The 21,266-nt window shown below is 38.3% G+C and overlaps 1 protein-coding gene across 1 annotated transcript in view; it reads right to left on the bottom strand.

Annotated features, from left to right (window-relative positions):
• Positions 1-10,638, bottom strand: part of LOC150077916 (uncharacterized) — a 34,322-nt gene extending 23,684 nt beyond the window's left edge. The window contains exon 1 of the mRNA XM_090384264.1: positions 10,441-10,638. Within this exon, the coding sequence (XP_090240390.1) occupies positions 10,441-10,605 (165 nt within the window). The 5' untranslated portion in view covers positions 10,606-10,638. The remainder of the gene's footprint in view (positions 1-10,440) is intronic.
• Between the last annotated feature and the right edge of the window lie 10,628 nt (positions 10,639-21,266).

The raw sequence follows: 21,266 nt of genomic DNA on the forward strand, positions 1-21,266 counted from the left end.
ACAGCGAATAAAACTTTCCTAATTGGACGCACTTTGTCCAGCGCGTCCACTACTAATTGAAACAGCTGCCCAAGTCGTCAACTGTGAGGTCCTTCAAAATTTGTTTGTTTTGATTTCCTCCACATTTGTAAAACGTCTTCCTTTCAGGTAATTTTTTTTTTAATTTCGGAAAAATCCAAGAATCGCTCGGTGGCAGGACATATGGACATCTGTTTTTGTAATGGGCGCCTCCTAGAAAGTCAGTTAAAAACCTCCTCGTATCTCTGTGAAGAACAGTATCACTATAAATGGGCCAGATATGTGAGTAATTAGTATTAGTATTAGTATTATTAGTATTAGTAACGGCCGTATGGTGCAAGAAAGCCTATGGCTTATGCTGCACCAGCCAAAAAAAAAAAAAAAAAATCCGAACAAAACAATGATAAAAACAAAAATTAAATAAATAAATAATAATAATTAATAAAGAAATAAAAATAATAAAATGAAATTAAAAATTAAATAAAAAGGAAATTAATCCTATCATCCTATGCGCTTCCCTTACCCGAAAGTACTATCCAGATGACCTTTGAATTTCCCCAAACTGTCGGCCTCTACCACCCATGAAGGCAACTTATTCCAGTAATTTATAACTCGCTGGCTAAAATAAAACTTCCTGCAGTCCAATCTAAACATTTCCCCGCGTAACTTGAATTTATGTCCCCTAGTTCTAGCATCATTTATAATCTTGAAAATTTTGTCCTCATTCAGTTTACTGATGCCTCTCAGAGCCTTAAACACCTCAATCAAATCTCCTCTAAGGTGTCTAGTTTCCAAACTCTGCAACCCACATATTCGAAGTCTTTCTTCATAAGGACGCCCTTTTGCCGATCTCACCAGGCGAGTTACCCTTCTTTGCACCCTTTCAAGAAGCTCGATGTCTTTCTTCAGGTGCGGTCTCCATACTTGAACACAGTATTCCAAGTGTGGTCTAACATAGGCCTTATATAATGGGATTATCACGTCCCTATCTCTACTTGCAAAAGTTCGATAGATCATCGATAGGACACCATGGGCCTTCCTTGCAACCTGTTTACAATGCTCAGAGAATTTCATGTCTGACCGTATCGTAACACCCAAGTCCCTTTCCTCCAGTACTGGGTTTAGTTGAACTCCACCAAGTGAATAAGTTATTTTAGGATTACTGTTTCCCAGGTGTAATACCTTACACTTTGTTGGATTAAAGCACAGCTGCCATTTTTCTGTCCATTCTTGAAGTCTATCTAGGTCTCTCTGAAGAAGCTCAGCTTGACAGTGATCATTAACTACTCTACCAATTTTAACATCATCTGCAAATTTAGACATCACGCCCTCTATCCCTTCATCAATGTCGTTTATGAAAATTAAAAACAACAGTGGTCCTAATACTGATCCTTGGGGAACCCCACTTCTTACATCAACCCAATCTGAGGAATAGCCATTTATCACAACCCTCTGCCTCCTGCCCTGAAGCCATCCTTCTATCCATCTAAGGATTTTCCCAGTGATTCCGACCTGTTCCAGCTTATAAAGCAACCGCTCATGTGGGACTGAGTCAAAAGCTTTGCTGAAATCTAAATAAACAATGTCGAAATTATTCCCTAAATCCAGCTCGTGAGTGACCCTTTCGAAATAGCGAACCAGATTTGTTAAACATGATTTTCCCTTTACGAAACCATGCTGAGTATCCTTGAGAATTTCAATTCGATCCAAATGATCCTGAATTCCACCCTTGATCATTGCCTCCATGATTTTCCCTACTACTGAAGTCAGACTGACAGGTCGATAATTTCCCACTTCACTTTTAGAGCCACCCTTATGTATGGGAGATACATTTGCACTTTTCCAATCCAAGGGAATCTCCCCAGAGTCTAGTGATGCTCGCATAACCAGCCTCAGTGGTTCAATGCACTCGCTTGCCGCCTCTCTCAAGATTATAGGGTATATTCCATCAACTCCAGGAGCCTTACTAGTCTGTAGGCTTGAAAGTTTTTTCATTAAATAATCTTGCGAAATTTCAATATCATTAATTACATATTTTTTAACTTTGCTCCCACAATTTCCCATTGCCACAAAAGGCTTTTCATTTGTAAATATCGATGCAAAATAACTGTTGAGTTCATCTGCAACGGCAGCTGGTGTATTTATTACTATCCCCTTTCCCTTACGTAAAGGTCCGATCTGGTTTGTCCTGCTCTTCTTGGCATTTATATATGTGAAGAATTCCTTATCCCCCCTCTTTGCTCTGTTTGCTAGTGATTTCTCATAAACTGCCTTTGCCTGTCGAACCTTTTCTGTGGCTCTATTACACACCACCTTGTAGCTGTTATAGGCTTCAGTACTTTTTATTGCTCTGTAACGTTTCCATGCCACCTTTTTCTGCTCAAGTAATGTGGCAACTTCACTATTCATCCAACTTGGAACCCTTCTCGTGGAGTATTTTTTTAATGGTATATACGCATTCAAGGCATCTGTGATTAATGTTTTAAAAGCGTACCACAGTTCAATTGTATTCATTCTCTGCGCGATATCTACCCAGTTAATAGAGGCCATGTAGTACCTTAAGGCATCGTAATTTCCTTTTCTGAAATTAAAACCCATTCCTTTGCCTTTTACTTCTGCTACCTCTCTCGTCATCATCCACCGTAGAACTCCGTGATCACTTCCTGCTACTGGTTCCTCTACTGTCAGCCCTGTTATGTCATCTGATTCATGTGTGATGATGAGGTCTAGGATATTCTTTTCTCTAGTACTTTCCCTGACATGTTGATACAAATAACAGTCATCTAGTTGATTTAAAAATTTTGTTCCCCATGTCGAGTTTCCTTCCCATTTACTCCAATCAATTAGAGGCAAATTGAAAACACCCATAATAAGGCATTGACGCTTACTTGCCCATTCCATTTGCATGTAGAGGTTTTTGTCATAGTCTTCACAATCACCTGGTCTGTAGATTACGCCTACATAAACCTACTAATGTAGGTTTGTGTGTGTGTTCTGGTGTTGTGTCTGCCCGCTTGGCTACCCAGAAGCATTAATAACCCGGAGAGATGATTCTGGGTACTCGCCCACTCTATGGGAAATCTGACGAATAGGGAGAGTCATCCATGACTGTAAATTGTTATTCAGCCAAAAAGCCCTTGCGGTAGCACAGTTCGTAGAATCGCCGTCCTCCCCACCTGGGTGGAAAAGACCTGAGTTCGTGTCCTGTCGATGATGTGAAGAATTTTATTGTGAAATTTTCACAATGTGGCTGAGTTAGTCGGTCTCAGACGAGGGTAGCATGGTTTTTTATCCTGTAAACTAGGTTTTACGTCCAGCAAACAGAAAGTCGATCTCAGAACACAAAATATACACGGAGCAATATAACCTTAGTCACCAATGCTCATAAAAACCTACTACTACAACAACTCAATCAGGTCACATCTGATGTGCCTGGTTGCCAAGCTGTGTAGCCCACATAATGGAAGTCTTTCCTCATATAGTCGCCCTTTTTCCGATCTCATCAAGCGAGTTGCCTGTCTTTGGACCCTTTCAAGGAATTCAACGTCTTTTTTTCAGATGAGGTCTCCATACTTGGATTCCAAATGCCGTTTTACAATTGCCTTGTACAACGGCATTGTGCCCTCCTCATCTCTACAGGATAATGTTCGATAAATCACCGATAGGACACCGTGGGCTTTCCTGGCTGCGTGTTTACACTGCTCAGAAAACTTCAACTCTGCCTGTATCTAACTCCCAGATACCTTCCTTTCTCCACTGTTTTAATTCAACCCCATCAATCGTATAATTTATTTGCTATTCCCCAAGACCTTGCATTTAACTGCATTAAACATAGCTGCCACTTCTCTGAGCATCTTTGAAGTCTGTTCAAGTCATCGTGAAAGAGCGCTGCTTGAATAAAACTTGTCAAAAATGGATGAAACTAAAAAAAAATACAGAATATTAATAAAAAAAAGTGTATGTTTATACAGATTTCCCAGATTTTTAAATAAATTAACTCGTTGTTCGGTGTACCAGAAAATTTGGTGAAAACAGTTAGTAGCTACCACAATTCGGTGAATTCTTTGGAAGAATTCGCTGTATGGCAAAGCAAGACAGAAAATGAAAATTTTTAAACATGCCGTGCTTTAGTTTTAGTTTTGTTGCGTGCTTTTAGATTTAGGGATCATGATCGAATGTGGATACCTTTGTTTTTTATTGCACATTCTACTATTTTTTAGAAGATCCTATTTAAAAAATGCAACCAAACAGGTTAAATTAGATACAAGAGAACCTTGTTTGCACGTTACTTTCACTTCTGTGATAGGAAATACATATGGGGTGGAGGAACTGTTTCACAGACCAAAAGTAGAGATTATTAGATACCGGCTGGGTAATACGCATCCACTAATGTTCGGTTTGTAATCCGCTATTACTGTTGTTGTTGTACAGTTTTAGGAGCATCAGTGACAAAGACCATATTGATGCGTGTATAAAGTCTGTACACTTGCGAGTGTTCTGAGGTCCGTTTTCTGTTTGACGGACGAAAAACCCGAGTTTCCAGGATAAAAAACCATGCTACCCTCTTCTGACACCGACTAGCTCAGCAACGTTATGAAAAAGACCCATAAACTTTCCTCCCATCATCGACGGGACTCGGGCTCAGGTCTTTTCCACCCGGTGTGGAGAGGACGACAATTCTACCAACTGTGCTACCCACAAGGGCAAAAAAGAGCCATAAAAATTCTTCAGGTCATCGACGGGACTCAAACTGAGGTTTTTTCCACCACAAGTGGAGAAGACAGCAATTATACCAACTGTTGCAACTCGTGTTTTTAATATTGAAAGAAGTTAGTATTAGGCTAGCTGCGTTTTTTAGGAAGTACAGTAATAATCTTTATTTGTGTTTCTTTCACCTGTTTTCTGTGCCTTTAATTTTCTTCTGGCTTCCCAACCCTCAGTTAATTCGTACCCCTGGAAATGGACAGAATCATGCTGAAATAGGTACGTACTCATTTTTCAACCTGCCTATGAGAAAGATCGGCTTGAATCATTTTTTATACAAAATAAATGGATAAAAATATATTATTTTCTTTTTTCTAAATTTCTTCACTCCTTTTCACAAAATTGTCATATAATCATATAATCTCGCCATGCATCGAACTGTTATACAACGATTCGAATTTGGACAGCCAATGAATTTTGACTAGTTGGGGCATGTGTTCGGATTAGTTTGGAAGAAGCCCGTGGAATTACAGAAGCCAATTAAGAAGCGCGGTGCTCATGGGAGTATTTATAGAAAAACCATGCAAAAGACTGAACATCTATGAAGCAAAGAGAGTGCAGAGAGTTTATAAAGAGACGGGTTGGGTTTGAATAGCTTCTAGGAGCTTGAAAGAGGTTTAGAGGACAACCATCTCAGAAGTGGGAATAATATTCCATGGTAGGACGAATTTGAAGCTTGTACCTAAGTTTCTGTTTAGAAGAAACGTGTTTCCGAGTAACCCTAACGTGAATTTTATTCCGCACTTTAGGTTATAAAGTCACCAAGTAAGTCAGTTTTGGGTTAGGGCTGAATGGCTTCTTGTACACTCAACTCAAGGTTCGGACTGTGGTCACAGTGCTCATAACACTCATGATCGCGGCATACTCCAACATTTAGGACAAATTCTTAATGCCTACTGTGGTTCATTTCGCAGATAGTACTGGTTATAAACGGTGTCCTTCTGTACTCTGTGGAGATAGCCTGGATTCTTCTGTGGAGATAACCTGGATTCCCGAATAGTGTTTCCCAGTGGTGATATGATTAATAATTTGTAGTCTAATATTTTTCATAAATTTCATTATCCTTTTATATGGTTATTACTTATTCATGTTATAATGCAAGGGAAAAACATGAATTATGTTTGCTATTACCCAATGTTTTCGATGCGATAAGAAACTCACGAGTAGAGTGTCTGTCACTTCTTGAAAAGTAAGAGGAATATTTTCAGAAACATGTCTAAAACTGTCGTATTAGAGCCACCCAAGACCCAAGACATTTTCATTAGAAAATGTAACTCTTTATCTTATTCATTAGAAAATGTAACTCTTTATGTCCATAAATTGAGTGTGGTCAATTTGCTTGTTTTGCTGGACGAAAACCCCGAGTTTCTGAGGGAGGGGGAAACCTTGCTATCCACGCTTGAGACCAATTAACTCAGCCGCGGAATAAAAAAAATTGTAAATGAATACAAGGTGGAAACACTAATCTCATGTTATTTTTAATTTAAAATTTTATAATGGCTGTAGTTTTGTACTGTGTTCTAATGGAACCACTGAAACATGCCTGATTATCAAATTTTAATTACGTGTAATGCAATTTAACCAGGGTCAGGAAACGTCAGGAGTCTTCCGATACTACGCTTCTCCTAAATTGTCCAACTTGTCTAAGCATAAATTAGGCTCTGTAATAACATTATATTCTCAATGATTAGCAACCACATTTGATAAGTTACTCTTTGTAAACCTTACATTGAATTGCTTTTTGGGTTTCCCTGGATTGCGCATTATAGCCAGCATTGAATTGCTTTTTGGCGTTTTTCTGGATTGCACATTGTAGCCAGCATTGCTCTTGAGCCAATAGCACTCAAACACAATTTGTATTGCATCGCGATTAATACACACTCAAATATTTTTTAATTTTCTACCCAATCTTCCTCGTCCACTTCCGAAGCGGAAGTTTCGAATGTTCTGCTGTCATTCGAAAAATTACACCATACGTTATCCTCTCAAGAAAGAAATAGGTGTTGGGAAATCAAATTATGAATGATTATACCATTTCCTGGTTGCCTTATTCGTATATTTTATTTTTTTGTTACTCACGCTGTGAAATAGTGTATTATTTTCTTTTTTATGTTCCCTTACAGCTTTGTATTCAGCGTTTGTCATATGACATTTTATCTTGAATTCCTTTTTCGTACAGGAATTAGAATTGAACTGATATGGGTACACATCAGTTCCTTAAAAAGCCTCCACTTATCCGCAGACTACTGGTGATAAGTGGCATTTTGATTCTCTCCAAACATATCTGATAAACGTCAAAAAATCATATATATCTTTTTTTACTTTTATTTCTTATTCATTAGAAAATGTAACTCTTTATCAAATGAAAATATTCATCCAAAAAGATTAAAATCCTAATAAACATATTAAAATATTAAGCATTTCTGTTAAAATACTTAAAGAGAACGTGTAATATTCCCTAAATGAACTGTGGGATTGAGTGGGAGTAAAGACGGTACTCATGACTCATCCGAAGAAATATTTAAGCGGAAATTCCACCAAAACCAAACCCAACTCAAGGAATTCTTTATATTATGTGGCATTTCCAATGAAAAGTTACTATAATTTGCCCTATTTTTGGAGATATATTATTAATATTGGACAAGATAATTGGATAAGGTGTTTGCTTCATCTGAAATCTCAGACCTTTTCCCAGGTGCGAGTGGTGAAGTCGCTATACGGTTGAGCGGTTGAGATATCCTCAAGTGAGAAAGAACAGCGCTTTGCTTTTGTATACCATATGATGGTCTGTGAACACTAAGAAACAACGTACATTATAAAGAAAGTTGTTGTGGTGGTAAAGGTTATGAATCATTCTTTCAAGAGTGTTATCAAAAGATAATAGCCGTAAATTTCTGTAAAAAAAACAAAATCCACAACCGGACCCTCAGTTATATTTACAGAACAATATCATCCCATTCACCATGAGCTTCATTGGATTAATACTAAACAAAAAACTTAACTTCTTAGAACCTATAAAGCAAATTCGAAACAACTACTTAGAAAAATTGAACATTCTTAGAACAGTATCTGCCAAAACCTGGGGTGCCTATCGTTCTAGACTTCTCAGTTTATATCAAATTATATCAAGCTATAATTTGATCGCTTCTGGACTATGGCTCTCCAATCTATGACTCTGCCAGAAAGAGTGCACTAGCATGGCTAGAACCTATCCAGCACAACGCTCTCAAAATCGCGTTAGGAGCCTTTAGACCCTCCCCAGCTCAAAGCTAATATGTAGAAGCAAACGAGCCATTATTACATCTCGGAAGGAAAATTTTATTAGTAAACTATACATCCAAAGTTTTTGTTAGTATTATATTAGGGATTTAAGCGCACCGGCCACTAATCTCAGTATGTAGTGTCTGTAAATTGCGTGTGCTCTGGGGTAGATTTTCTGTTTGCTGGACGAAAAACCCAAATTTCTAGGAGGAAAAAACCATGCTGTCCTCGCCTGAGACCGACTAACTCAGCCACGTTTTGAAAAAGGCCCATAAAAATTCCTCGAGTCCCATCGTTGACGTGAGGAATTTCTGTTGACCTTTTTCACAACGTGGCTGAATCAGTCGGTCTCAGGCGAGGGTAGCAGGGTTTTCCTCGCGGAAACTCTGGGTTTTCGTCCAGCAAATCGACCACAGAACACACGCAATTTACAGACAGTATGCAATATGGACTTAGGTCCTAATGCTCCTAAAACCCTACTACAGTAGCAGCAACCATTCAGATAGAAACCTACAGATTGAAAAAAATTCTTGGAAATGAGAACGCAGATCAGGCAGCAAAAAACCAATAAATTCGAATGTAATTGATATGAAGATCCCTGTTCGCGACTACAAAACACTAAAAGCCTATTACTCACAACGGAAAAATATATGGTGAGAACATAGCAACAATAAACTTGTAGAAATTAAGACCCAGCCATCCTTCTAAACTTCCAGCACCAGGAAAGTAAGAAAAGAAGATGGTTCTTGCAAGAGCACGCATTGGGCATCTCATAAAACCCATTTTTATTCTCAGAAGCGAAGGCCCTCCATGGTGTACTCCTGCCATAATGTTCTCACAGTGAAATATATTTTACTTGACTGCTTCTGTTATCAGCAGGGCAGGTAAGAAACATTCCTATCTCACAGAAGTTTACAGAAGCCTATAACAATGAAGCACATATTGGGAAATAAAGCAAACCTAAATGAATTCTTCTCCTTTCTAAAGAATATACAAATGTTCTCTCACCTCTAAAAACTTACACACTTGGAACTATTATATTAATAAGGCACAATATGGCAGTCCTTGTTCAAAATGTTCAACATCATCAACAACCTCCAGAGGTATAAACTGGAAAACCCATCTGGGAACGCTATGGTTTCGATCTCTTCTTCATATACCTCTGCTAATGCTAATTGGAGCAGCAGCCTTATTCTTCAGATCTGGCGTCGTGCGGTTTTTTTCTGTTCTCGAAAATTAAAATCCATCTCAAAGGAAAACGATTCCAGGATTCAGCAGACATCCATAAGAATGCAACGCAGCAATTAAAGGCAGTGTCTTAAAATCCTGAGAATCGCGAATGGAGCGCTGCATAGACGCGACTGGAAGAGTACGTTGAAGGGAATAAACATTGAAATTGGTGTATTTAAAATAATAAATGATTTTAAAAATATTTCTCGTTTCTTTTTAACCGCACCTTGTATGTATTAAAAGGAAGACTTAGACCTCCAAAAATATTGTCCATCAAGAAAATATTATCCATTGTTTCATCATTCTGAGGAAAAAATCAGGAAGTACACGAACCTAAGACAGGAGATCAAAGAGATTTGGCATATGCAAAAAGTAACGACCATCCCGATCATCGTATCAACCACAGGTATAGTGCCAAAGACCCTACATAACAACCTAGCAGCAATAAATCTCCCAGAGAACACCTACAAGGAACTCCAGAAAGTCGCAATCCTGAACACCTGTAGGATAGTCAGAGAGTTCTTTAACCAACGATAACACCAGACATAACAACCACCCTGTGTACTTGGTAGGAATACCCGTCACGAAGTAGAACACCCCCCCCCCCCAATCAGGGAGAAATAATATAAGAGCAATAAATAAGAAATACAATTCAAATTAATTCAATATTTCTCTTACAGTGATTTTAATATTTTCCTCATTTGAAAGGAATCAGACTATAAAGGAGTAGTACTACACATAAAGTCAAAATCAGAAGGGCCTGTGGGCCGCATAAAATGTTCTGGACAATGCACCGTTGATCTGAGCAACATCAATGACCATAAAGAAATTTAGAAACAGGATCGGCCGACTTACTGAATAATCTGTGTATTTAAAAACAATTAAAGTAGCCGAGTGGTCAGGAGCGGGAGTGCAGTAGCACATACTCTTTCAGTAGACCGGGGTTCAAACCCCTGACTGCTAAATACGATAGATCTGCCCACCCGCACTGGACCAGCATGGCAGATCAAGATTCATTTCTCTCAACATGAATCGTTGAGGAGGCTTCCATCCTGTAGTGGAGTGACAATGGCGGGGCAAACGTTTGAAACCACGTGACCCACGTTCTTGACATTCCCTTTATAAGCTACAATCTAACAACATAAAACGTTTAACATTTTTTTTTACCTTTGAATATTTTTCCATAGTTTCCATTTTCGAAGCCATATCACTCAGCTTCTGCGCAGTTACGTGAAGCAAGTTTTGTAAATTTCCTTCGTCTGCTTCGTTAACTTCGGCACTTAAATTATTAACTTTTGTTTCTGCGGCTCTCGTCTGCTGACATACTGCCATCGTTTGACCAACTCGCGTCCTCACCTGGCTGAGTGTGCTCGTACTCTGAGAACATGACGATACGAAGTGGTAATCTTTTTTCAGAGTGTATCGGGTTTCCCCAAGCGCCAGCCAATAACGTGCAAGAATACACTTCCTCGTTGCGATAAACAAACATAAGATACAAAGCTCTGGCACCATTCACATAAATCCAGTCACACCATCGAGTATTAATTGGGGATTATTCTGGATTAACTGAATTTCTCCAAGCAGTTCACGAAGATTTAATTTATTAATATTATTACGGTTTGTTTTTTAAAGTAAAAAAGCAATATTTTCACCTAAGCTTCCTCTATAAAATACAAATTTCAGATAAATAAATAAATAAATAAAATATAAGGGTGTTTATGCGCGTGTAATTCCAATAATTCACATACGACTGTTTTTAATGAAAATGGGTCATTTACAGTTAAACCGCAATGAAGAAAACCGGAAGTAGGTCTGATGACACAGTTCTTTTGGAAAGTGAAAGTGAGTACGAGGAAAGTTTGTGAATGCCTGTCAGCAGACAGACGTCAGAAGACGCGTTTCATTGAATGAGCGCAGTTCTGCTACACACGAATAAAAGCGTATTAACAGCTTTTCCCAACAACCTTTTTCACTTTTTGGTTTAATTCTCCATTCTTTTAGTTTCCGTCTAATTTATATTTACGAATGGAAATAAGAATTTTTCCCATTTTATGAGCAAACAAGGCTGTTTTTCTTAATCTTCACTCCCAATCAAAATTTATTCAAACTATCCACTTCCACAACACCAGATGATAGTTTGTTCCACGGATTAATTACTTTCTCACTGAAAACAAATTTTTGTAAAGTATCCTGCAGCCATCCTTTTCATTCAATTTATGTCTCCTTGTGTGTGCATTGTCTGAGAAAGAATTAGAACATTATCATCATTAAGTTTACTCAATCTATTTAAAGCCTTAACTGTTTCAACCAAGTCCTAGTTTCCAGATGTTGCTATTTTAAAAAAAATCAAAGTTTTTTTGTTTTTTTTTTGTAAGAGAACCACTTTTTATTCTTTATTAATCTCATTAGTCTTCTCTGCACCCGTTCCAGCAGTTCTACATCCTTCCTAAAATGAGGTCTCTAAACATGTACACAGTACTCAAGATGTGGCCTAACCATGGCCTTGTACAAAGGGATAATCACCTTGATGTCCCAGCTAGAAACGTTCCTGTATATCATTGATAAAGCCCATGAGTTGTCCTGGCAGCCTGTTTGCATTGCTCAGAGAACTTCATGTCGGTACCACTTAATTTATGTTATTTTGGGTTTACTTCTACCGTGTATTTACCAATGTTAAACCTCAATTGGCACGTCTCAGTCCATGTGCCTAATTTTTATAGATCCTGCTGCAGTAGTATGTTTTAATGCCTGTCATTAACCACCCAGATTCTTATAGCATCTGCAAACATAGAATAAGCTTGTATGCCTTCATCAATATCATTAATAAATATTTTAAACAGTAAGGAACCCAGTACTGAATCCTAAGGGATTTTACGATATATAGTCCCTTACGATTCAGTTATATACTGGTGTGCAAAATTTAAGGATCAGTCAGGTTTTCACCTGTAAAGCTTCTCATAGGAGTGGCCTGAATATGGAAAAAAAACATACCAATGGAACCTCGTGAGGCACAGAAATGATGAGAAGGAAACAAAACGGTACAGAGGGACTTTATTCAAAAATGGCAACATAGCACTGGCTGCCATGATATAGATGCATCACTGCCAAAGATGGAACAAAGGGAAGAGGTGGTCCTCAGTAGAAGATATGGATACCCTTAATGTCGATGCAGGCTTTGCACCGCCTCTCCATACTTACAACAATATTGTTGATAAGTTCTTGCGGTAACATCGTCCATTTCTCTGTCAGCGCCATCTTCAGCTGGTGAACATTTTCTGGTGGGTGTGGACGTGCCGCTAGGCGTCTTCCCAGAGCGTCCCATATGTGTTCGATGGGATTTAGATCGACGGAACGGGCATGCCAATCCATACGAACAATGTCCTCACTTTCCAAAAGCATATCAACAGCTGCAGTGCGATGGGGTGTGGCGTTATCATAAACACGAACTCGGAGGCATATCAATCCCTTTCAGTGATGTTTGCGGGGTGATACCGTGTGCCAACCTCTCGTCAGATTAGCTGACGTCCAGAATAGCTGCTGAGACTGAATCTACTTTCATCAGTAAAGAGTAGATTTTGTGTATTTAAGTAAAGATTTTATGGTTGTAACCTTTAGAAATAGTGTTGGTCCTTAAGTTTTGCACACCAGTCTACTAATATATAGTCCCTTAGGATTAATATTATATACTAATAACATTAATCCAAGAAGAGGAGTGATCATTTCTAACCAAACTAAACATTTCTAACCATTTCTAAACGGATAATGAATTATCCGTTTCTGTGCATTCGATCTAAATTAAGGTGTATTATGCATTTCGCATTGAGGATAAGGTGCATTATGGGTTTTGCATTGAGGATAAAGTGCATTATGGGTTTTGCATTGAAAATATGATGCATTATGCGTTTCGAATTGGAAAAAAAAAATAAATACTTAATGCGTTTCGTCTCATTTTAAAATAAGCAATTTCACTGAGCAGCAAATTTATATCAAATATTGTTTCAAATTAGGAAAAAGTGCAAGAGAAACCCACGAGTGTTTAAAGCAGTGTAATTATTTCTTAATAATTAACAATAATTAAAAATCCAATGAACACAATTAAAAATCAAGTAAAAAATTAATTTAACGAAAAAAATGCAAAACGATGATCTTCATTTCTGAAGCTCACAATGCTTTTCGACCATATGTCATGATTAAACAATGAAAATTACCGAATAGGGGTGAGCGTGGAACTTAAATAGGGATTATTTGTCTTCGCGCATGCGCGTAAAGGACAACGAGTCGGATATGAGATATGGCCGGCGAGCATTAACAGAATTCTCATGTAATTTAATTTCGACGGTTTCTGCAATTAATAGTCGCATATAATTACGTTGGACACTAAGTATTTTGGCCTCGTTAAACAAAAAAAAGGATGTTTTTCATTAAACAGCGTGAAAGGCTAATTCTGACGCTGATGAACGAGAAGCACGAACTGAGGCCGCGTGTTGATTAACACGAAAATTCAGAGGAAACCGCGTAGAACCTTGATAAGACGAGTCGCAATCACTGCAAGAAATGTTGTCCAGGTCATTTATTTGTCTTGTGAACGAGGAAAGGACAGCGATTTTTCAGTATAGTGGGTAGCTTCCATATTGCCCTGGCCACAATTTTAAATTCACTATTTTTAAAGAATCTGTTAAGCTGTTTATGCCACTGTTCAACATATAGGACAGAAATAAAGTATTTTTGATATTACTATTGTTGGTTGGTGTATTTTTTTGTATTCTATCCTTAGCTTGTATCCGATATTAGGCCGCTCAGGCTTAATCCCATTGGCAAACCAAAAATTTGTTTGTACACTTTGTATCGAAAGGTGAATAAATTATAGTTGGCTTCAACTAAGAGTTTAATTAAATGAAAATTTTCCTTAATAGAAAGCTTCGTATAATTAATCGGTATCCAGTTATTATTTAAGATATCCCAAATAATACTCAATGTGTATTCAACGTTTACATTCGTATATAATGAGGTAACATCTAGTAAGAATAAATTATCATTACCACCAAGTCTTCAGTCCTTAAGGTTATTAGTGTATCGTAGTTCCTAATCCCAAATTGTATCGCCTGTCTAAAGGATTTTATAATGCTATATACACGTGTGGCCAAGGATGAAAATGCCGAGTTTCAGTAGGAAACAATAGGCCGAATAGGAAATCCAGTCTTGTGTAACTTTACCTGACCAAAAAGTTCAAGAATATTGTATGTTCTGGCCTTCAATTCCTTTAACTGGGCCATAGCAATCTATTCGTTTTTTCGATGTGGTTAACGTTTTATTGTATTGATTGACCAAATTGGTAGATAGTGCGGGGTCTACTTCAAGATAAGTGGAGGAATCTGACTCTAGCTTATTAATATAATCAGGTTTATTGAGTATTACCACTCTTTCTCCTTTGTCAGCTGTCTGTATAATAATGTATTTATTATCCCGAAGTTCACGTAAAGCTGAACTGTCACGCATTCACCACCTGGTTAACTTGTTGAATAAATAAACCTTTTTGTGGAACATTACGAAGTCCAAATTCAATATCAATTATTAATTCAAATTCAATATTATTGGATAAAAGTGAAATCTGGTCCTGCGATAGCATATACCAGGAAAGATTTGTAACCTGTTGATATGTCGGTTCGTTGAATGTTAAACTTCTCTTATTCTTTTACAAATATTGATATCAACGTAGAATGTATTGAGCATTATAGCTCTGGTTCATACTATCGAAGACTTGTGATATACGAAGTTTAAAGTGGGTTGCTTGCCCATGGAAAATGATTCTCGCTCTGCAGGGAACAGTTTATTGCTGCTATTTATTCTACACGAGATTCTGCTACGGCAGCTGCAGATGGAACCCTCCAATTCATTATCAAATGTCTTAGTTCATATATTTTGGATCTCTTTCTAACTATTTCTAATGCAATTCTTTCAAGTCATTTTTCCCAGCAATGGAAGCCTATACCCACTATACCTTGTAAAGTCTATACCCAAAATTAAATCTCCTACTCTTTTTAAGCATCACCGACTAACCTTCAACTCCTCAAGTCTTCTAAAGGTAAGTCCTTAAGAAGATACTCCTCCCCGTTCTAACTAAACAACTTCTTCCACATCAGACTCCACAAATCCATTGCACCTTTCCACTGTGAATAACCTCTTAGCTACCACCAGATCTATCATTTCTGCGTTTGAATCTCAAGCGGAGCTTGCAGTCACCTATGTACACCTCAAAGCAGCTTTCGACTCTATAACCGTTCCTGCAATGTTGAAGCTACTTTCAAACCATTATCAGATCAAGGGAGACATTCTACAGCTCCTCGCGTCACTCCTTCAAAACAGAATAATCTTACTTACTGTCCATGGGCAAACATACGAGCGATGTACCTCTTCAGACATGCCACAGGAAGGTGTCTTATCTGGGCTCTTGTTTACGGCGTTTATCTCCCCACTTGTTAAGTTCAGGCATGATACTTTATGTTATGCTGATGATATGAAGCTCCTCACACCCATTTGTCCACACGATGATCTTCTTGTGATAATAGCATCAATTAATAATGCACTCCTAGAATTTGCGAACTACCTCAACCAGTTCAGACTAAAAATAAACCCAGAAAAGTCTGAATTTATGATATTCTCCTTAAAGAAAACGCCTTCTTATATTCAGCCAACACTGTGTAATTCTCCTCTCCTTGTCAATAAGCATACTGATCTCGGGTTTTTTTTTTTATCCTAAGCTCTGCTTCAGTAACCACATGGTAGAGCTGCTCACTCAGGCAGCTCGACTCCGATGGATTGCCAAACAGCATTTACATTATATTAATGAAGACACAACTACCAGAAAATATATAAAAATCATGGTATACTCTTCGCTTTTATATGCTACAGAGGTATGGGCATTTGCTACCCCTAGCACAATTAGGCCACTTTTCGCTGTCGAGTTTTGGCTCTTAAAATGGACCATAAACAAACATAAACTCTCCACAGTTAAAGACAACCGAAATGGCCAGTTTGGTACAAATTCAGAGGCTCCCCTCGCTGATTAGAGTGAAACGCCTTACCACGACTGTTAAAATTATCGTTGGCAAGATTTCGGCACCACCACCATTCTGGTACTTGTGCTTTTGGATAGTCCCTCAGCCTTCTCTCAGAGCAACTCCAACTCTGTGCCCACATCTCAGCCGTCTCCACCTATCCGATAGGTTTCTCTTTTCAGCTGCTTTCACGTGCCCAGTCATTGGATGCTGACCCTAATAAGTTTGCTTGTGACAGGGAATACAGATATCGCATCCTTGAGTCGTACTCCTCTGTCCCTGATCCTTTTCCTCGAAGCTCATCTTAATGCTGCAAGCCCATAATACCATCTGATCTGAAGATGGATTACTAACTTTTCAGTATTACGATGAGTAATGACGAACTTACTACTGTTCAGTGCAAAGAACGTTAACTTTTTTTTATGTATTACAATATAAAATTATGTTTCCACCTGTACCTTCTTTATATTTTGATATTTATAATTGTTGTACTTCATTTTATTCATCCATATATGTACTCGTATGTCCTTATGTTTGATTTATCAATGTTCTCTGTTTATTATTTTATTATTATTATTCATCCATTTCCCTTACATACTGTATTATCATTGCTAAAGAAAGACATTGTGCTTCTTGAAAGGATCCAAAGACGGGTAACTCGCCTGGAGATCGGCAAAAGGGCGTCCATATGAGGAAAGACTTCGAATATTTGGGTTGCAGAGCTTGGAAACTAGGCAACTTAGAGGAGACTTGATTGAGGTGTTTAAGACTCTGAGAGGCAAAAGTAAAATGAATGAGGACGAAATTTTCAGGGTTATAAACGATTCTAGAACAAGGGACCATAAATTCAAGTTACGGGGTGGGGGAGATGTTTAAACTGGATTGCAGGAAGTTTTATTTTAGCCAGCGAGTTATAAATTACTGGAATAAGTTGCAGCAAGTTTGTAGGGCGATCATCAAATACCCACACAGGAAGGGCCCAAGGGACCCGAACGGAGCGGAAGAACCCACAGAGGGCAGTATACCGTCAGCACCAAGGAGACCAGGACAGCAGAGATGCAAGGCAGGAGCCCCGCCCAACCAAAGCAACAGAGGTGCCAGGCACAGGAAACGGACCAAATCAGCAAAAAAATAAAAATAAAAAAAAAGAAGCAAGCCAAGGAAAGGTGGTGAGATCACAAGCGCCTGTGGTAAGACATCGGCTACAAATGGAAAACTGCACTGGGGTAGTGCAAGCAGGCGCTAAGTGTTCAAAGTGGTTGCGTTCACGGTGGTCTTTGCTTTTGAAAGGTGCGACGTTGGAAGACAGCTTTAGCATAGGAGATCAAGGCTTGGAAAGCTTTTTTGGATGCGATAAAGTGATATTCAGGTTGCAGTGTCGTGATACCCAGCGCTTGCAGTAGGTTCATTCTAAGGTCAAGGTAGATTGGACAAATGTTCATGACATGGTGCCAAGTTTCCTCGTCCCTGCGATGAGTTCTCGCATGGCAGGATTTTATCAACGTGGTGCTGCTGACCCATACTATGTTTCGCCATTGTGGATAGCACAGTTGGTAGAATCGCCGTCCTCCCCACATCGGGTGGAAAATACCTGCGTTCCAGTCCCATCGATGACGTGAGAAATTTTTATGGGCTTTTTTCACAATGTGGCTGAGTTAATTGGTCTCAGGCGAGGGTAGCATAGTTTTTTCTCCAGAAAACTAGGGTTTTTCATCCAGAAAACAGAAAATCGACCACAGAACACTCGCAATTTACAGACAGTACAGTATATACGAAGCAACATGACCTTAGTCGCTGATGCTCCTAAAACTCTACAACAACAACAACAACAGCAGGGAACTGTTTATTATGACTTTATCCTGCATGGTCAAACATTGAACAAGGAACAGTAGAGAACAGTTCTAAGGCAATTGCGCAATGCTGTTTCGGAGAAAATGGTCGGAAAAGTTACTTCAAAGAATTGACGCTTGCAGCAGGATAATGCCTATGCATACTTGGTGCCTTTTACTCAAGAATTTCCTGCAAAGTACTCTATCATTGTGGCCCCCCATTCTCTGTACTCACCGGTTTAGCTCCCTCTCATCTGTTTTGTTTCCCCAAACCTTAATGAAAGGTCACAGATTTGCAACGAATGTGAAAATTATTCAAAATTGGAAATATTAGTAATTGAAAACGTAGCCTATCAGAAATGCTTCCGGAAGTTGCAAAGAGGTGGAAGTGTTGAGGAGACTATCTCCAAGAGGATACATCCGAATTGCCTTCATCATTTCCCAAATATTAATTCTGTCTCCGAACTTTTTTGATCACACCTCGCATTTTATATCAACTGCAACTGCAACTGATGGCAATATCGAAGATATAAATTCAAAATTATATTTAATTATAAATATATTGAAACTTAAGAGGGATATTTCTACCAAAACGAAAGTTTAAATGGCCATTGTGAAAATGAAAGCAAAATACTCATACCTGATGCGAAAAAGGAACCACACGGCCAACTCCTTTTATACAAGCTCATAGGAAAACGAAAGCAACTTTGTCCAGAAATAAAAGGCAAAGAGGTCAATACTCCTGCAGTTGCATCACAGTGACCTTGGAAATTAAAGTACTTGAAGACAAGAATTAAAGATTTTCGTTTGTGGTATGTTAGGAAGATAAACAATTTCAGATTGTTCGGATAATTATAGAAAACATGAGTATCGAATATTAAAACTATATTATCAAGAATACAGTACTAATTGGTAAAGTATTTTTACCAATTTTCATTTAATTTTCATTGATCTTTTGCTTATTAAACTATATAAAATACAACTGGAACAATGTAGAACAAATTTATACCTACAATATCAAGTAGGTATAATATTTTGGCATGGGGTGTGTTTTCCTGGGAATCTTTTAGAGCCCTCATGTTCCTAGATCGCACTCCGAATGCTAAAAACTACGTATCCATTGTGGCTGATCAGGATCCCCTTCATGATGACTGTCTTCCGGATGGTACAGGTGTGTTCTAGCGGGATAATGCGCCCTACCACGCATTATCATACTAGAATTATACGAGAGTGGTTCGCCGAACACAAAAGTGTCTTCCAGGCTCCCGAATTTGCAAAAGTGCTACCTTGGCTGCTGAATTTGCTGGATATGAATCACATAGAACTTCTCTGGGATTACGTGGATCGACAGACCTGGCGTTTGGATCGTTATAGACCTACTAGACCCAATCCTGATCTGAACAAACTCAGAGGCCTTTAGAGTCCATGCCTCGCCGTGTGATGGCTATACGGACAGCAAGAGGAGTACATACTCACTATTAAGTAGGTGGTCATAATGTTTTGACTGGACAGTGCAATGTCCATATAACCATATAACGAACATTGTGTTGTAGTCGATGGAATAAGGGGAATGAGTTTATAGCCGGTTAAAATTTCTGACAGGAGAATACTTATGTAGGATTCCATGGCTTCCTTGTTTGAGGATTAACTCTCTACTCTGTACAGTTATCAAAATCAGTTGGATGTGTAAAATCCTTTAAAAGAATGTTTATTGAAACAATATTTAATAACCAGGCCGCGTGCCTTTAACATTAATAACACTGACCAATTTTTGATTAGAGTATTTTGGTATTTTGGTACATTCTTCCATCAGCATAGTGCTCAATTCAGCTACTGATTGCGGACGAGTTGAACACTGTGCTACACGCGAGGGATAAAGTTGAAATAAATGTTTCCGAATCATTCGCGGTAGTACAGTGCATATAAATATCGTCCTCCCCCACACCGCTTGGAAAAGCCAGGTTTGAATCCCTTCAATGACTCGAAGAATTTTTATGGACTATTTTCCATATGGTGGCACACGAAATTTACAGATAATGAAATACAATGTGGTCTAAGCCACTGATGCGTCTAAAATCCCTACAACAGCAACAATTTCAACTTCAACTTGGTTTTTGATATTTTTAAGATCTTTTGTACATTTTAAAGCATTGTTCCGTTGTAAAACATTGTGAAAAATATTTTCATTTTCAGCCCTTTCACTTACTTTCAAGAGGTATTTGGCCTAATAATGCCTGATATATTTTTCACGGCCTATACAACTAAATTATATAACGATAGCGTCACTTGAGCTAAGCTTTTACTTTCGAATTCAAACACCCCAGGGGTGCGCTCGCCGTAATACTACACCACAGTGACGTCACCCGTTCTCCTGAGCGGACAAGAATGTTGATCGAACGCAAAGGTCCGAAGAACGGTGAATTGTTATATGAGTAGAAATTACCAGAACAAAACACAGCAGGTCTTGCATAACAAGACCTTTATAAAGATATTAATTGTCACTACGACGCCGTGCATGGTACAGTATCAATTTATTTCTCACCCCCCCCCCCCGAGGCGATGTAGATATATATATATTTGAAGGGGAAAAAGACGAGGAGGGGAGACGGACACACAGAGACACAGTGATCTTGGTGCAAGACATGACTGAAGAAAGAGTAGTGATAGTTTTGGCCGATTTTTGTCATTATGTGAAGAAGAGGTAAATTAATAATTAATAGGAAAAGATGAGAAAAGAATCGTATTGATGTCTGATACAGATTTCCCCCCCCCCGAGGCGTTGCAGAATATTTTCGGGTAAGTCAACCCTTATTGTTTAATAACAAACTGTATTAAATCACCCAAAAGCCAACCTATTACCTGCATACGTTTTAATGCATTTATAAGACACCTTTCCTCACATAAATATACCCCGACAACTGTATTATTTTCTTAGTATTTAACTTTAATAATAATGCGACTTATTAATTTAATTGTCAATTACTAATTACACTATTAAGATAATATAATTACCTGTCTCATATTTTGAACAGTGGTATGTTAAGACAGACACTAATCATACTGTACTTGCGAACGAATTAGTGGAAAAACCATATGAAGAATATTACAA

Source organism: Mastigoproctus giganteus, chromosome 11 (assembly GCF_048544385.1).
Source record: "Mastigoproctus giganteus isolate SK-2022 chromosome 11, ASM4854438v1, whole genome shotgun sequence".
NCBI classification, from domain to species: Eukaryota; Metazoa; Arthropoda; class Arachnida; order Uropygi; family Thelyphonidae; genus Mastigoproctus; species Mastigoproctus giganteus.